The sequence below is a fragment of the Sinocyclocheilus rhinocerous genome, unplaced genomic scaffold (genome assembly GCF_001515625.1).
Source record: "Sinocyclocheilus rhinocerous isolate Xijiao unplaced genomic scaffold, SAMN03320098_v1.1 scaffold360, whole genome shotgun sequence".
In the NCBI taxonomy this organism is placed as follows: Eukaryota; Metazoa; Chordata; class Actinopteri; order Cypriniformes; family Cyprinidae; genus Sinocyclocheilus; species Sinocyclocheilus rhinocerous.
Genome location: NW_015653490.1, coordinates 155,504 through 171,895, shown reverse-complemented (window position 1 = coordinate 171,895; position 16,392 = coordinate 155,504). Strand labels below are relative to the sequence as shown.

The 16,392-nt window shown below is 37.8% G+C and overlaps 1 protein-coding gene across 18 annotated transcripts in view; it reads left to right on the top strand.

The window, feature by feature from the left end:
• LOC107716405 (phospholipid-transporting ATPase IB-like) overlaps positions 1–14,401 on the top strand; it is a 61,774-nt gene extending 47,373 nt beyond the window's left edge. For 15 of the 18 annotated variants that reach the window (XM_016522842.1, XM_016522826.1, XM_016522825.1 and 12 more), the window contains 10 exons: positions 1,265–1,339; positions 2,411–2,533; positions 3,036–3,114; positions 3,212–3,273; positions 5,399–5,455; positions 6,982–7,089; positions 9,275–9,363; positions 9,504–9,608; positions 11,914–12,005; positions 13,229–14,401. In XM_016522842.1, the coding sequence (XP_016378328.1) occupies positions 1,265–1,339; positions 2,411–2,533; positions 3,036–3,114; positions 3,212–3,273; positions 5,399–5,455; positions 6,982–7,089; positions 9,275–9,363; positions 9,504–9,608; positions 11,914–12,005; positions 13,229–13,323 (885 nt within the window). In that variant the 3' untranslated portion in view covers positions 13,324–14,401. Of the gene's footprint in view, positions 1–1,264; positions 1,340–2,410; positions 2,534–3,035; positions 3,115–3,211; positions 3,274–5,398; positions 5,456–6,981; positions 7,090–9,274; positions 9,364–9,503; positions 9,609–10,297; positions 10,323–11,913; positions 12,006–13,228 lie in introns of those variants that run through there. The other 3 variants (XR_001637207.1, XM_016522833.1, XR_001637208.1) reach the window with 3 other exon arrangements.
• The last annotated feature ends 1,991 nt before the right edge of the window (positions 14,402–16,392 follow it).

The following is a 16,392-nucleotide window of genomic DNA, read 5'->3' as shown; positions in this document are numbered from 1 at the left end:
CTGAAGCGGGTCAAAGAAATAGCAGCCAAAACAACCTAATAACCAGCTGCTGTGATGTCTATTAATCAAAGGACAAAGAAAAAAAAAAAAGAGTAAAAAAGAACTTTTATAGCTTTAAGGATTCATCTATATTTAATTCAGAATTTAGTGTTGGATAACTTCAATAATTTTAGATAGAATAAATCCTTTTGTGGGAGACTTTGAGCTTTGTAACTCTGCAGATCTTATACATGCACAAATAGCTACATAACACACTAAAGAAATAAGTGTGTTATTTCTTAAAATAGAAATCGCATCATATGACCCCTTTAAACAACATGCTTTTGCCTTTGGAATGTGTTGTACTTACAGATCACTTTTTAAAGAGAGTCATCAAAATTAGCCCTGATCCACTCACACACACACACAAACAAACATGCTCACATTGTTTTTTTTCTCTCCTTTTGGTTGCCTTTTTTCACACAGACACCCTTGCGTACATTAAGTAGACTGCTTGCAGCTGTTTATGGAAGTGTTTGACAGTGATAAATGAGATTCCCCCTCTAGTCTCTGCTTTCCGTCACACACACACACACTCTCACACAGGCACAGACAAAGAGCCGCTGACCCCTATCTATAGTGCCTGGGTCCTTCCAGTTCAAAACTGCATACCAGATACACACTGTCATTCGAGAGCTGTGTGAGTGTGAGTGTGAGTGTGTGTGTGCGCGAGGTAGAGTGTGAGCTTTACTGACAGGGTCACCGTTCTGTCCGCTGGAGCATTTGTCAGCTGTGCCACCCCTTAAAATGGCAACAGGTGCAGAAACATGCCCCCCTCATTCGCCCGAGGACTCTGTCTGTGTGTGTTGGAGTGTGTGCTTGTGTGTGTGTGTGTGTTACGGGAAGAGCTGGGTAAAGGTTAAATGTTTAGATGTCTCTATATTTGTGGAATGCGATTGTCCATGCACATCTGTCCGTGTTTGGGAGAGAGGGGCATTTTGGGGGTCTTACCAGGGATTAGCTTCCAGCAAAGAAGAGCTTTAAAGGTCAAAGTTCACAGACTGTCTTTGTCTTCATAGCGGAGACATTGTGGGGGATGGACAGCAAGTGTACATGTGTATGAGCATGTGTGTGTAGGCTTTTGTTTGTATGAACTGACCTCTGCCTTGAGTTTGATGTTTGCTAGAGGGTTTCCATGTTACTCATCTTTTTTGTGCCCTCTCTTTGTAAAATTGTTTATCTTCACCTCTGTATTTTAACACACTTCCATCTCTTTTTCCCTCAGCTTTGGTTTGCGTTTGTAAACGGTTTCTCTGGACAGATCCTGTTTGAACGTTGGTGCATTGGCCTGTACAATGTGGTATGTGTGTGTCTGTCTCTCTTTATAGTTTAACATTTTATGGTCAAACATTTGGTGCACTCCTGACAAGGCTTTGGTGGCATCAAATGTATCATTTATAGAGAAGACAATCCCAGAATGCATTGTGGCAAATTTTGTGAAAACGTTCATCCAAGATGTTAGATAATTGACAGTTACAGTGATAGACCAAAAAGATATCAGCCAATCTTTGGTCTTTTTTTTTTTCTTTTTTTTATCAGCAGATAAAAGTGGCCACTTGGCAATTTTTGTTTTCTATTTTTTATGAATGTTGTGTGAATAAATTGAATGCACCAAAAATAAGTCTCTTTTGCTCAGCAGGGCTTAATTTACTTGATTAAAAATACAGTAATATTGTAAAATATTATTACAGTTTAAAATGACTTTTCTGTATTATTATATTTTAAATTATAATTTATTCCTGTGATGCAAAGCTGAATTTTCAGCATCATTACTCCAATCTTCAGTGTCACATAATCCTTTAGAAATCATTCTGATTTGGTGCTCAAAAAATATTTATTATGTGCTGCTTTTTTTCTTATTTTTTTTAAAGGATTCTTAAATAGAATATAAATAACAATTAACAGAATATGAATACAAAGTTTAAAAAAAAAAAGAAACTTCACTCTCATTTTTGATCAATTTAATGTGTCCTTGCTGAGTAAAAGTATTAATTTATTTTTAAAAAATCTAACTTTTGAACATTAGTGTACAAACAGTTTACCTGACCTCTTTTGTATTGACATCAGCAATTGAAAAGCACATATTGGTTGACCACTGATATCACTGAAAAAAATATTTCACTCAAAATATTTGAGAAATACACCAAAATAAACACAAAAGTAGTTATTTTAATAAAAAAATTCAGTTTACAGAATGTTTTGTTTGCTATGTATTTTTATCCTTAATAGAGTATGGCATAGTTAGCTTAGCGACATGCTATTCTATTCCAATCAGAACATTTCAAATCGGGTTCCATTTTGGTTGTGCTTTGGTTTAGATACATACTGTATAATATACTGTAACACTTGAGAATGTTCATCTGTTTTTCAGATCTTTACTGCTCTTCCTCCTTTCACACTGGGGATATTTGACCGGCCGTGCAGTCAGCAGAACATGCTACGCTTCCCTCAGCTGTATCGCATCACACAGAACGCAGAAGGGTTTAACACTAAGGTACCAAGATTTCGGTAGCCTATACAAATAAGCCATTTCAATCACGAATTACTCATACTGACACAACAAATACCTTGAGACTTATAAATCTGTCTGCAGTGAGTGTCAGGCTGTTATTATGATCATCACGCTAGCCTACATCCTGTGTTATAATTGATTATCCCAGTCTGATGTGGTTAGCAACATCAGCGTATTGTTTGACTTGTGACTTCACCGTAGATAAACAGGAGTGCAAGAAACAGCTCTGCTTCCACCCAGATAATAATGAGATTCATAAGCTGAAATAAGACAGTCATTCATTTATAGCCAAGGATCAGTGTTTGTGTGTGTGTTTGGGGTGATCTGGGGGACATTGCACTGGCTGTGCAATTGCAGAGAAACTGTTTGTGTGGGCTGTGTGTATCTTGGCATCAGTTTGTCTTGACTGACTCTCCCCTTCTCCCGTTCCTGCTTTCTGTCCCTCCCTTCCTCTCTCTTTCATTGCCTCTTTCTCTTTTTCCAGGTCTTTTGGGGTCACTGTATAAATGCTCTCATTCACTCCATTATTCTCTTCTGGTTTCCACTCAAAGTTCTGGAGCACGGTAACTATCGCAAGCACTCACACGCACACATCTAGACCACTCCAGCTCGAGTGTGTAAACCGTTGAGTATCTTTCATCGCCCGTTTTGTTTCTTCAGACACTCCCTTTGACAACGGCAACAGTGTCGACTACCTGTTCGTGGGGAACATCGTCTACACGGTGAGTTGTCAGCGGTGGCATTTACTGCGCCGTAGTTCCCTGCCAGTGAGAGGTCACACATCATTTCCTTGCTAGTGCTGTTATTCCATTCATTGGCTGCCAGTGTTTACACTGTAAACTTGTTAATGTCTCTTTTTGCTGGTTATTCTTGAAAAAAGTTCTTGTGAAATAATCCCACAACTCAGAGCAGAAACGACAGGAGCTCTTTGAGAAAACTGATGAGAACCGACAAGACCGCTCACCGTTGGCATTTGTGGGCAGTTTACGACTGAAATTCTGCATTTCAAGTCTAACAGTCGTTTAACTTATTTATTGCTTTAAATGCTTGGAATGGTTCATTTAAATTTTTCTTTTGGCCTTTTAAGTTCATATTCTGTATCAGTTTTTGTGGTCCTAACTATATACTAAAAAAAAAACTATACGTTTTTGTAACATATTTTAATGTTCTTTTTTTTTTTTTTTTTACTAAAACTAAAAATATTAACTATTCATCTAGGCATGTGAAAAAATACATATTATCATAATTGACTGGTTGGAAGGTTGTCATTCAAGTAAAACTCTTACTATAAGGAGATTTTATTTGTTTACCTGCATGTGTCATTTGAACATTGTGAACATCACATAACTGTGAACATGCAAATATGTTGTTAAATTAATGAAATACTAACTTAAAATCTCAGGGGTTCGGCTGACAAAAAAAAGTTTGGGAATACCTGATCTAAATGAATAATCAGCCTAAAGGAAGCCCTGTATAGTAGGGCTGGTTTATAAAATAAGACCTCACACCAATCACACAGATTTTTTTTATGGGTTGTTCACATAGGCCATAAAACCTGGATGGAGTGCAACAGAATGGAACAGTACGCAGGGGTCTTGGTCATTTTTGACACCCTGCCTTAAAAGCACAATTCTTATTGCACAAAAGCCTTTAAAAATTTCACAAAATGCAAAGCAACTGCCAAAGATATCTGTCTGCATATGTTCATAAACCAGCATTTTAAAAATAACTTTTTACTGCACAAAAATCTCATAATCCTCATATTGCTCATACCAAGCAATTTGAAGTCCAAAAATTGCCTTAAAGTCGATGGTTTTGTTACACAAGCTGTGTTTTAGAGATACAGCGGTGCAATAAATGCAGATTTTCAGAGAGAAGGTTCAATGTGCTAAAACCCTCTCAGAGAAGTTGAGTGAAAGATCTTTTTATCAATATTTATGTGCAATTGAGTGAAATGTATTGTTAAAAAATAAAAAAACAATTCCATAAAATATTAGTTAAAACAGCAATTTTGTAAAAAGTCTAGTTAGACTAGTTGACCAGTCTGACCCATCCCAAATGACAACAAAACGCTTCTGTGAATTTCTTTGCTTTAATTACATGTTGTCAAAGATTCGAATGTCAGAAGTGAGTCAGATTTTATATTTGTTTGGGCAAATAATTAATTACACAGATCCTGTCATTGAGTCTTAAATCAGAATCAGACTATGCTGATCGGGCTGCATGTTTGATTTGCATGCAGCCTGCAAAGAAAATGCTAAGATGTGTCACATTATTTCACAGTATGTTTTCCTATTCACATTCAATACAGACTGCAACCCCAGAAAACATCTTTCATGCCCCTTTTCAGCATCTAAATCACTACAATTCCCTCCCCACTAGCCAATCAGTGAACTGTATCTCGCATAAAGCTCTTGATGTTGTTGTGTTGTGCTTTTGGCCATCCATTATCAAAATGAGGCCGTGTGTATGTGTGCAACCCAGACTATTAAATACAGTACGTTGGGGTTTTTGGAAGCGATACTAGACTCTAGCCATTAAAACAGTAATGAATGAGTCCCATGGGGAGTGAAGTCTTTGTGTGCTGGTATTTCTTTTCTGTTCCTCGCAGGCCTCTATGTGTGTGTGTGTGTGTGTATGTGCGTACGATTACTTTAAGGGCTAAATGTGTAATTGTGGTTTAAAGCAGTGTGCGTCGCTAGAGGCAATAGTAAGTCGATGCCTGTGTGAAAGCCCTCATCTGTTTTTTTGTGTTGAAGCTGTACAGAACGTTTTACCAGGATGATGAGTGCATATCATTACTGTTATTTATGACTCTCTCTCTCTCCGTCTCTCTTCCTGGTGCAGTATGTAGTGGTAACTGTATGTCTGAAAGCCGGTATGGAGACCACAGCATGGACAAGGGTACGTCAGTCCCCATCCTCCAACACAAACACACACACACACTCCTCACCGCCTGCCGTCTGAGCTCAAAGCAATGAGCATATATCTGGAAAAAGTTGTCACATTATAGAATTGTAGAAGCAAAATTACTTAAATTATTACAAAAATTTGTATTAAAATATAAAATATATGAATATAATATATAAAAGCCTAAATTAAGTGCATGCTTAAAACAGGAAAAAATATGTGATGGGCTAAGGAAATTTACCTTGTTTTCCTTAAACTCACTTAATTTTGATAAATTTTTCAGAAAACAGATCCAATATCTCAATTTATTTTGCATGATGTGAGAATTTTTACATATTTGTACTGGAAAATAAGACAAAAATACTGAGTAAGTCTATGGTAGTGCTGTCTAATGTACTGAATATTACAAAGCATTTTTTATGTCTGAATTAAAAGATTGCAAAAAAGATTTTCTTTCTTAGTATTTTTGTCGTTTTCTGGTACAAATAACCAAACCTTTTTAAAGGGGTCATATGATGTTGCTAAAAGAACATTATTTTGTGTATTTGGTGTAATGAGCGTTGTGATTGGCCGAATACCTCAAGTGTGTGACGGAAATGTTACGCCCCTTAACGTACTGTGATGCCCTGTCCGGCTGGAGTGACCGTAGCAAGGAGATCTGTAAAATAATCCATGTGACATCAGTGGTTCAACCGTTATTTTACGAAGCTACAAGAATAATTTTTGTGTGCAAAAGAAAAATATATATATAAAAATACGTTTCTGGACTTGGGAACATTTTAGTTGCGTTGCTGTCTATGCAGGGTCAGACAGCTCTCAGATTCCATCAAAAATATCTTAATTTGTGTTCCGAAGATGAACGAAGGTTTTACGGGTTTGAAACGACATGAAGGTGAGTAATTAATGACAGAATTTTCATTTTTGGGTGAACTAACCTTTTAAAATGTAAAAGATGCATTTGCTTGAGAAGCAAAATGACTAAAGATTTAAGTGTTGTTTTCTGAAAAATCTCAAAATCTCTCAAAATTGAGTATGTTTATGCTTAAAATAAGAATGAAATCACTAAATTTTTTTTTTTTTTTTAGAACAAATAATAAGTCAGTTTGCTTTTTAGATATTTGAACTGGAAAACAAGACATAAAACAGAGTAAGAAATTTTTTTGCAATGTATCATAGCGGCATTTAACGCACTGAATTTATTCCAAAGCATTTTTAAAATCTGAATTGAAAGGAGATCCCACTATGCAACACTTTGCACTTGACATTGTGTCTTATTCTATAGGAAGGTCATATACAGTATATATATTCTGGGAAGTGCTTTAGATAGATGGGGAACATGCTGCTATGTCAAGACATTTCTCTGTCCCGCTGCCATGTGTGTTGAGGAGACGTCGACACTCCTCGTCCGTTCAGCTGTCCTCGCACCAGATCTTGTGATGAACTCACATGGTTTCCATTACCGTTGAAGAAGTCTATATTCAGTGTGAAACTGACCATGACCTGTTTTTCTCTTGTTCTAGTTTTCTCATCTGGCTGTATGGGGCAGCATGGTGCTCTGGATGTTGTTTTTTGCCGTCTATTCTGCAATCTGGCCAAGCATTCCTATAGCACCGGATATGTTGGGCCAGGTGAGTGCAAATACACACACACCTGTTCATGTTTGTGCTTTCTCACTCACCTCCTGTATCTGACTGCCGCCCGGCGCCTGGATGACTTGCTCTCTGGGTGTTCTGTGTCAAATTAATGGCCAGCCGTCCCATTTCGCAGTCTCCCTGCAGCTGCCACACAGTCACCCGAGCCCCAGGCTTTTACGGCCTACCCTGGAAGTGTTGACTCAAGCGGGTGGGCTGGTTTGTGCACCGCTACAGACATCTGTGTGTGTGTTTGAATGAGGAATACTCCAGAAAGGTTTTTTGCCTTGTCCCCACAGTGGCTCTGTTCCATAACCTAGTGAGTCGCCTCGCTCTCTGTTGCCTACATAGGCACCATCCTAACTGAAATGGAACATGCTAAGTACTAATTTGAAACACTTTGTAAAGGCAAGAACTCTATATGTTATTCAAATAACACCATATATATATGTATTTTTGCTTCTATAAATTACATATAAAACAAAAAAATTAATTTTGTATTAATTACATTTATAATTAACGTTATATATATTAATGCTATTCCAAAAATATGTAGAAAATACGATTTTATATATAGCATATTTAAAACATTATTATATACTTATTTTTATACTTTTTAAAAAATGTTTACTATTTACTATTGTGTTATATTTATAATTAGCATTTCTCTTCAAAAAAGGCCACCCTTCCAAAAAAAACATAAAATAATAAGAAAAATAAATAAAAATTGTATTGAATAAATTACATTATGAATATTTGTTATATATTAATAAGAACATTCATATATTATATATTAATAATTTGTTTTTATAAAATTGTATTACATTTTACACAATACATTTCAATATTGTCACATTTTAGTATTATAACATATTTTAGTGTTATTTCTGTAATTGTTTTTTTCTTGCTTTGTCCACCATCTTGGATATTTTACCAAGTGATATTTCAGTTCTTTAAGGGATTGTAATGCATACGTCTCTGGAGACAGCATAATTGGAAGTGTGCCTACGGTGCCCCAAAATGCTACGTACGGGGGGCGACTCACTAGATTTTTGAACAAAGCTAGTGTGTGCGTGCTGTGGGAGTGTGGAGCGGTTGGGGGTGAGATAGAGCTCTCTGAAGCCCTCCGGCCCATTAATTCGATTTGTGTCAGAAATCAGGAATGTGCTCAAGTATCACCACAGCTGCTCTCTGAGAGGGAGAGAAAGATGGGACATCCCTCGCTCTTTACCCTGCAGCGTTGGCTTTTCTTTCCCCTCTTCTGTCCAGCCGTTCATTTTTTAATCTCTCCATCTCTCCATGCAGGCCAAGCTGGGAGCACACACTATGCATGTTTTTCCAGAGCTGTATATCAGTGTGTGTATTTTTGTGCGTCTGCTCGTCTGAGAATTCGGGAGGGTTGGTCTGGGGGTGTATGCGCAGCTGTCGCGAGGGGACGCCGTCTAATGGTTTTCGGAGTCTAGTTGATTCCGGCGGGGATATCAGCTGTGGAGGATCCTTAAAAGTGGGATCACTTGATTGCACACCGTGAAGCTGTCTTTTAACATTAAAAGTCACTTCAGAAAAATATGTTCCTGTGAAAGATTTTTAGATCAGATTGATTAGTAGTAATAAAGTGGAACAAATGTAATGCTCTCATGCTAAAATATAATGAAATATGGATAGATTGATGCATCAGCTATCAACCAGCTGACATTGGCAGTTTTGATATTGACATTACATAAGTGAGGCTTTTGTGTCCCCCCAAAAAAAAATATATATATATATATAAAAGAAATAAAATAATTTTATTTCTTTTATATTAAATAAATAATATAAAAAACGAAATAATATATTAAATACAATTATAAAATTGTATATATGTATAAAAATATCCTGTGTATAGACAGATTATTTTGTGTATATATAATGGGTTTTATATAGGTTAGAGCAGTGAGTTTAAGTAGTAGGGTGGAAAAAGACACTTCTAATTGGGCCATTAAACAGAGACTGGGAGGAAGAACTAGAGCAAACAGCAGACAGTAGAGTTAGGTAAACAGGGTAATTGAACTGTCCCACAGGTCAAAGATGACGCTGTCAGTCAACAGCTGTTGCAAGGAGAGCGAAATCCAGCATTGATTGGGTGTTGCGATGTTTGTAGAGCATTGATTTGAAATTGATGATCTGTTTATCTTCGTTTTAGGCTGGCAGGGTGATGCAGTGCTGGAGCTTCTGGCTGGGCCTGATACTGGTGCCAACAGCATGTTTACTCAAAGATGTGGTGTGGAATGCGTGAGTAATGTACCACACACATACACATATCAGTGTATTTATGGAGAAAATACAGTGTGATTTGGCGATATGTATTAGTCACTCACATAAACAGACTGACAGTTTTTCACTTTGTCTTGCTTGTGTATGTCTGTATGCAGAGGGAGGCGCACAGTGAGGAAGACTCTGCTGGAGGAGGTGCAGGAACTGGAAGCTCGGGCTGTGGACCCTGGGGCAGCCGTCCTCAGAGATGCCAGCGGCCGCAGGTATGTCCCTGAATATGCCTTGATGTAAACCAGCCTATCTAGTAACTCCCCTGTAATACCTCAGTTTCGCATTATGTTGTGACAGAATTACAGCCACACAAAATGTTAATATTGTTCTGAAGTGATCAGGAACCTTGTCAAAAATAGGTTTACTCAATGTGTAAACATGGGCGTTTATGTGTTGACGCATTATTTGGGGTGAAGTCACGGTGTGGAAGAATTCGTAATTTTTAAAACTCAGTTTCAATAAAAAATATTTTTGGACAGGAAGAAAGTTTTGAGTCCTGAAAATTTTTTTTTTTTTTTTTTTTTTTCGTATTCTTTGCTTGTTGCAGAAGGAAGCTCACTAGGTTTTGGAGCTGATTGATTGTGTTTATGATTTGTTTATGTCTTTTGTCTATTTGCATATTGTTTGTGAATTAGTTTGTGGATGTGTGTTTGGGAAAGAATCTGTGTTTGTGTTCATTGTGATCCTCTAACCCCTGCCTGAACACCCACAGGCCCAATGCTGAGGATTCATAGACTCATAGAGTCAAAGTCAGGCATGTGCAGGTAGAACCAGCTGCCTAAGTCTCTCTATAGGATGTGTAGTGACCTATTTCCTCCTTTCCTTAACCTTCCTTTCATCACCATCATCATCATCTCACGACTTTTCTTTCACTTTTCTCTTTCACATTCTGCGATGTCAGGCGGCCATGAGCTGGTCAGGTTTGCCTAGCTATAAGCACTGGGTGTGTGTAGCTTCCTTAAGATCGTAGCTCTGTGCATGTGTTTGTTTTCAAACTGTGTTTGCGGTTTGAGGTTGACTGCGTGGAGCGATTGCATGGATTTAACAGTTTAGCCCAGAGATATTACTCTACATATTGTGTTTGGTGTACAGCCCTATATGAGACAGGAACTTTTCAGACAGACGTGTAGTCTCATGCAGTTTTTTTGTAATACCTTGGAGTGTTTCGTGGTCTTTAGGCCACTAATTTATGGCCAGGGAGTTGACAGAATGGACTTCTAATCAGAGGGATGTTGGCCGTAAGCCCTGTTTGCGTTTACCCCCTCATTCCCCCAGAGCAGAACACTTAACCTCATTTGTTTCAGTAAATATCCAGCTGTAAAAAACATAATGGTTGTAAGTCATCCTGAACGAGTGTAGAAATCCGCTGAATGATTAAACGTCAGCTTGAATTCGACATCACTGGGCGGAGGCTGACACAATTGAAGAGCATATCTTAGGCGTTTACATTTGAAACTATTTACCCAACTAGCCCTGCCGGACAAAAGCAAAGTATTTTCCGAAGTAGAAGCCAAGCCTGGACTCGTACGTGAGGGACGGTTGGAGGAAAATAAGTTATTGAAAATTTGATTAATCAAAACAACTGTCTGATATTCCAAGGATTGTCCATGTTCCAGAGAAACGACAGAGGAAGAAAGAGCTCCGGTTACCAGCGAGTCTATGCGTCATTCCATCCTTTTATTTCTTTATTTATCCATTCATCATCCCCGTCTTTCAACCAGTCATCTGTTTTGCAGACATAGTTTTCGTTGGCCGATGTTCTGCCATATCTCATATACTGTTGCCGATTTTTTTTTACAGCGCAGCCAAATGAATGGCACGTTCCTCCCAACGATAACAGTGCAAACCGTCCCCTTCGTAGCACAATATGAGTTTGAGCTGTAACCTTGAGAAGTTTGGCCTTCCTCCATAACAACTGGTTTTCGGATCACTCTTTCTTTTATGGATGAGGGGAAAGATCGCTTTCATCTGATTTACAGGGAAACATCGTAGACTGATTGTTCTACATGGAATGTGTTTATCAAAGACGGGGTCAGGCTCCTTTGAATTCTCATCATTTCAAAACTGGACGCAAAATGGCATCGGATTCAGTTTCCAGAATTGAAATTTTGCCATTTAATTCAGCAACCAGAGACTTCTTTATTGGCTGCATTAATTTAAGAATAAAGAGCTGTTGAATACCTCTCATATTGATCGATTTTGTTTGAAGGATTGGAAAGCTTGAGGATTTAGTGCTGTGGAAATATTCGAGGAGGATGTTTTTGGATCGCAGGCCTAAGTTTAATGTTGTTTAGGAGTGCTTTGGGAAGCCATTTCTTAGAATTGTGCGAGTATGTGTGTGTAAATGTGTGTTCTGCTCGAGTGAACATCATTAAGAGTATCTGCCGTTCGCCAGGATGGCCATGTGGCAGAGTAGAGGACTGTGTGTTGTAGAAATGCATGTGATTTGACCTCTAGCTGTCGTGTGTAGCATATGCTGTGATTGGTGGCTTAACCCGTCTGTCTCTGTCTGTCCAGTCTGAACGAGCGTGCCCACCTGCTGACACGGGTCTTCAGGAAGACGCCTTCCAGCGTGGGACACTCAAACTCTGTGCAGCAGACCGTGTCACGTAAGTGCATGTTCCGCACCCATTTTTACGCTTCACACCCACTGAGATCTGCAGAACCTGTACAACTGCATCTAATTATTATCATTATTATATTATTATTAATCTGTCAGTTGTCAGAGATTCATGAGTTTCTTGTCCAAGCTAGTGAAAAAAAATCTTAAATTAATCTGTCACTTTGATTAATCGGATAAATAAAGGTTTATATACAGAAAAGTTTTATTTTCTGTATTTTATTGGGAAAACAAAACAAAAACTTTTTCACATAATCCATGTTTGAAGTTTGGGGTTGGTAAAAAAAAAACAGAAAAAAACAGAAGTCTCTTATGCTCACCAAGGTTGCATTTATTTGATACTGTAAAAACAGCAATATTATCAAATATTAGTGCAAATTTAAATAACCTTTTAATATATTTAAAAAATTAAAAAAATTCTTGTAATGTTGTTGAATTTTTTCAAAATTCAAAGTTGAATTTTCAGATTTTATCTATTCGCCTCTGCTGCCCTAATATGAAGTATTCAGTGTCACATGATCCTTTAGAAATCATTCTAATATGCTGATTTGATGCTCAATAAACATTTCTTTTTATTATCAGTGTTGAAAACAGTTCTGCAGCTTAATATTTTTGTGGAAACCATGACACATTTTTCCTCTGGATTCTTTATTCAAGTTCAAAGGCATTTATTTGAAATATACATTTTTGTAACATTATAAATGCCTTTACTATGACCATTGATCAATTGAATGTGTCTTTGCTGAATAAAATTAATTTATTTTAAAAAACAAAGTTACTGACCACAAACGTTTGAACGGTATTGTAAATATATGCTAAAACAAATAATAAAAATGTAAGAATTTTAACTATGCTATACGTATAAACACAGAAAAAGTTTTAAAGTATAAATGTTACATTATAAATTGTTAATCCCCAGTTTTAAATGTGCAACATTGTGCATTTTCTTTCAGCAGCTCTTTAAGGCCTTACATCTAAGCCTTTTTAAAATGCATTTTTAAGACCCACTTGCGTATTTAATTTGTTGACTATTTCTGTGATCAGTGTTATCTATTCGCCACTGCCGCCCTAATATGAAGAATCCATCAAATATTGTGAGAAAAATAATTGTGGTATATCGACAGCACAGCTGTACAGTTTGTGCTTTGATTGCCACGCACGCAAATATCCCTATAATAAAGGCTAACGATTGTGTTCTCTCTCTCCCAATAGATGGATATGCGTTCTCACAGGAGGAGCATGGCGTGGTGTCGCAGTCCCAGGTTGTTCGCTCCTACGACACCACCCGTCAGCGACCCAGTCTGTAGCTGTAGCCACAGCGACAGCTGGTAGAGACTTTTAACGACACACCTGTGCTGGGTGATCCTGCTGTGGCCTTTAAGCTGAACTAAACTGAACTGGGCACAGCTAGCGCAACACTCGGCCGAGCTACATAACACACCGCCTCCCGACGAGGGAGTGGATTTACAGGAAACGGAGGGTTGGGGTGGGCGGGCATATTCTCACATCGAAATGGCCAGTCGAAATGCACTACACACGAACGGACAGGCGAAAGGAGCCAAGTAGCATCCAGAAGCGGAAGCCAGAGACAATGGTGTCTGTATCACTGTCACGAGTCACAAGACTGCTTCATTTGGTTCTACATTGTGCGGGTGCGTGTTTGCATCTGCACTTTTGTGTACGTGAGCGTATATATCAAGAAGGATGTGCATATGTGGTCTTATCCGTCGTGTGTGTGTGTCGGTTGTGGGGCGGCTGTTGCGCTTCTCGGTTTGTCTGCATGTGTGTGTTTTTGTTGAGTCCTAGCGTCTGCGTCTCCAGAGATCGGAGTTTGGCGTATCCGTCATCACCACGGCGAAGCAGGAGGGGAGGCCACTCTAAACAAACACAAAACAGCCACCCACATGCATACACTCTTTTTGGAGGAATGCCCATTGCAGACCTGAGATGGGGGAGGTGTGGCTTACAGATGCTGCAGACACGCATGCACCGTTCCCATCCAGTGAGGCTGCCAAAACACACAGCGATTCCTCTGAGGCGGAACCCCCACCCTGCAGCATGGAGCTTCCCAGCTTACCACACACACACAAATACACCTTCTCTCGCTCTCTGTCTCACCTAATCTTCTACTTAATGGCGGCCTCTGTATCTTAGAGCTCATGTTCTCTCCGTCTGCCCCTGTCTTTGATTCTCTCTCTTTTTCCAGATCGACAATCTCCATGTCTCCTTGTTCTCTAGTTATCCTTTCATTCCCTCTCTGTTCCAGTCAGTGGCTGCTGTGGATCAACTGTAGCTTTTGCTTTTGTCCGCTTTCACTCGACCTGTCGGGTTTCTGGACTGTTTTGTCAAATAAACTGAACTTGTGACTCTGTGTCATTCTCTTTTTAAGCCTTGCTTTTGTCCTGTTATTGTTGAAATGATATGAGTCATTTCAGGCAAATTCTTATTATTGTTCAGTTTAAATTTGTGGATTCACACTCCTGTCGTTCCAAACCGGTATGACTGACTTACTTCTGTGGAACAAAAAAAGGAGACATTAAAAATGTTCATGCCACTCTTTTTTGTGGAGCAGGAACTGTCATACATATGGTCAGACTGTCTGCAGGATTTTTAAAATCAAATGTAAGACTTTTTTTAAAGACCTTTTTAAAACCTGCACAAATAACATTAATACCACATGAGCAGGGTAGGGCAATGGTAACATATTAAACCTTTAAATGACTAAAAAAAACAAACAAACATGTTTTACATGTTCAGATGCAGGTATTCACAAAGTTTTATAAATTATTAACTTAACATTTCAGCCATTTTTAAGAAAAGGGGTGAGTCAAAAATATCAATTATTATATTTGAACAATTATTATCAAACAATTACATTAATTTAGTAACATAAATATATCTTAGTGTCTTCATTTACAACTGCGTGATTTCTGCGTAAAAATAGGGGTCGATTTTCGCTTTGGCTTGAACAAAAATAGCAGAAGGACTTACTGAAAGTCATTTCTCCCACTGTGTCCGATATTAAAATCAGTGCGGCTTCCGAGATATAAAATTAAAGGGGTCATATGATGCGATTTAAATTTTTCCTTTCTCTTTGGAGTGTTACAAGCTCTTGGTGTATAAAGAAGATCTGTAAAGTTGCAAAGACTAAAGTCTCAAATCCAAAGAGATATTCTTTATAAAAGTTAAGAGTCAGCCACACCTACCTAAAACGGCTCGTTCTAACACGCCCCCACATACCTACGTCACGATGTGGGAAGATTTGCATAACACCGCCCAAATGTTCACACAAAGAAAGAAGGAGTAACTTTTATTCTCGCTGTAATATTGAAAAGTGAAAAGTGAAAAAGTGAAAAGTGACGTGACATGTGGCCAAGTATGGTGACCCATACGTTTGAGAGAGGCGGGGCATAGAGGAATGTACAGTATGTACAGTATTTGAAAAATAATGTGTTTTTGGAACATTAAAGCATGTTAACATATTCTGTTACACCAAATACACAAAATAATGATCTTTAAAATAGCATCATATGACCCCTTTAAATTCTTTAAAAGTCTCCTCCCATTTCTATCACTGATGATTCAACGTCCCGCGTCTAAGCGCAACTGTTGATAACGGTTGAGGTCACAAATGGTTTGAAATTTGTATGATGTGTCCATTGTGTGAGTAGGATGCGTTTCTTACAAGATTTTGTTACTGGACAACCTTGGAATAAAATACTGATATGATTATTCATATAGGCCTAAGGAGGTTTTGGCGAAATAACAATAAGGGATGTGGGAGATGGGTGTGAAATAAGGGAGACTGAGGGAAAACGGGAGTGTTAACAGGTATACACAAAATAATGTTCTTTTTAGCAGCATCATATGACCCCTTTAACTCACTGCTAACTCACTATGGAGTTCGAAACTGGTTTGTGAATCATTGGGAGATTTTGACCTATTTAAAAGAACCATTTCATATGAGTCAATTGTTTGCGATTCCACAACCTCACTTATATCTGACAAAAAGAAAGTTCCCCGTAATAGATTAACTCATATGCAGTAGGTACTCAACCAAAATGCCTATTAATTTTTATTCATATTTTAAGTTAGCTTTTAATTTTAGTTTTAGTAATTTTGTTTTGTGCTTTTGACATTTTTATTTTTTTATATTCTCTTTAGTTTATTTTAATTCCAGTTTTAGTTATTTTAGTAGTTAAACTTACTTCAGTTATTTGCCAAAATTTCTAATTTTCATTTAATATTTAATTTTAAAGTTTTATCATGTAATATTTATATTTCGTTTCAGCTTTAGTTATTTCAATTAACAAAACTATATAGTTTAATAACAAAACTATATCTAACTATATGTGCCTATGCAAATAGATAAAACG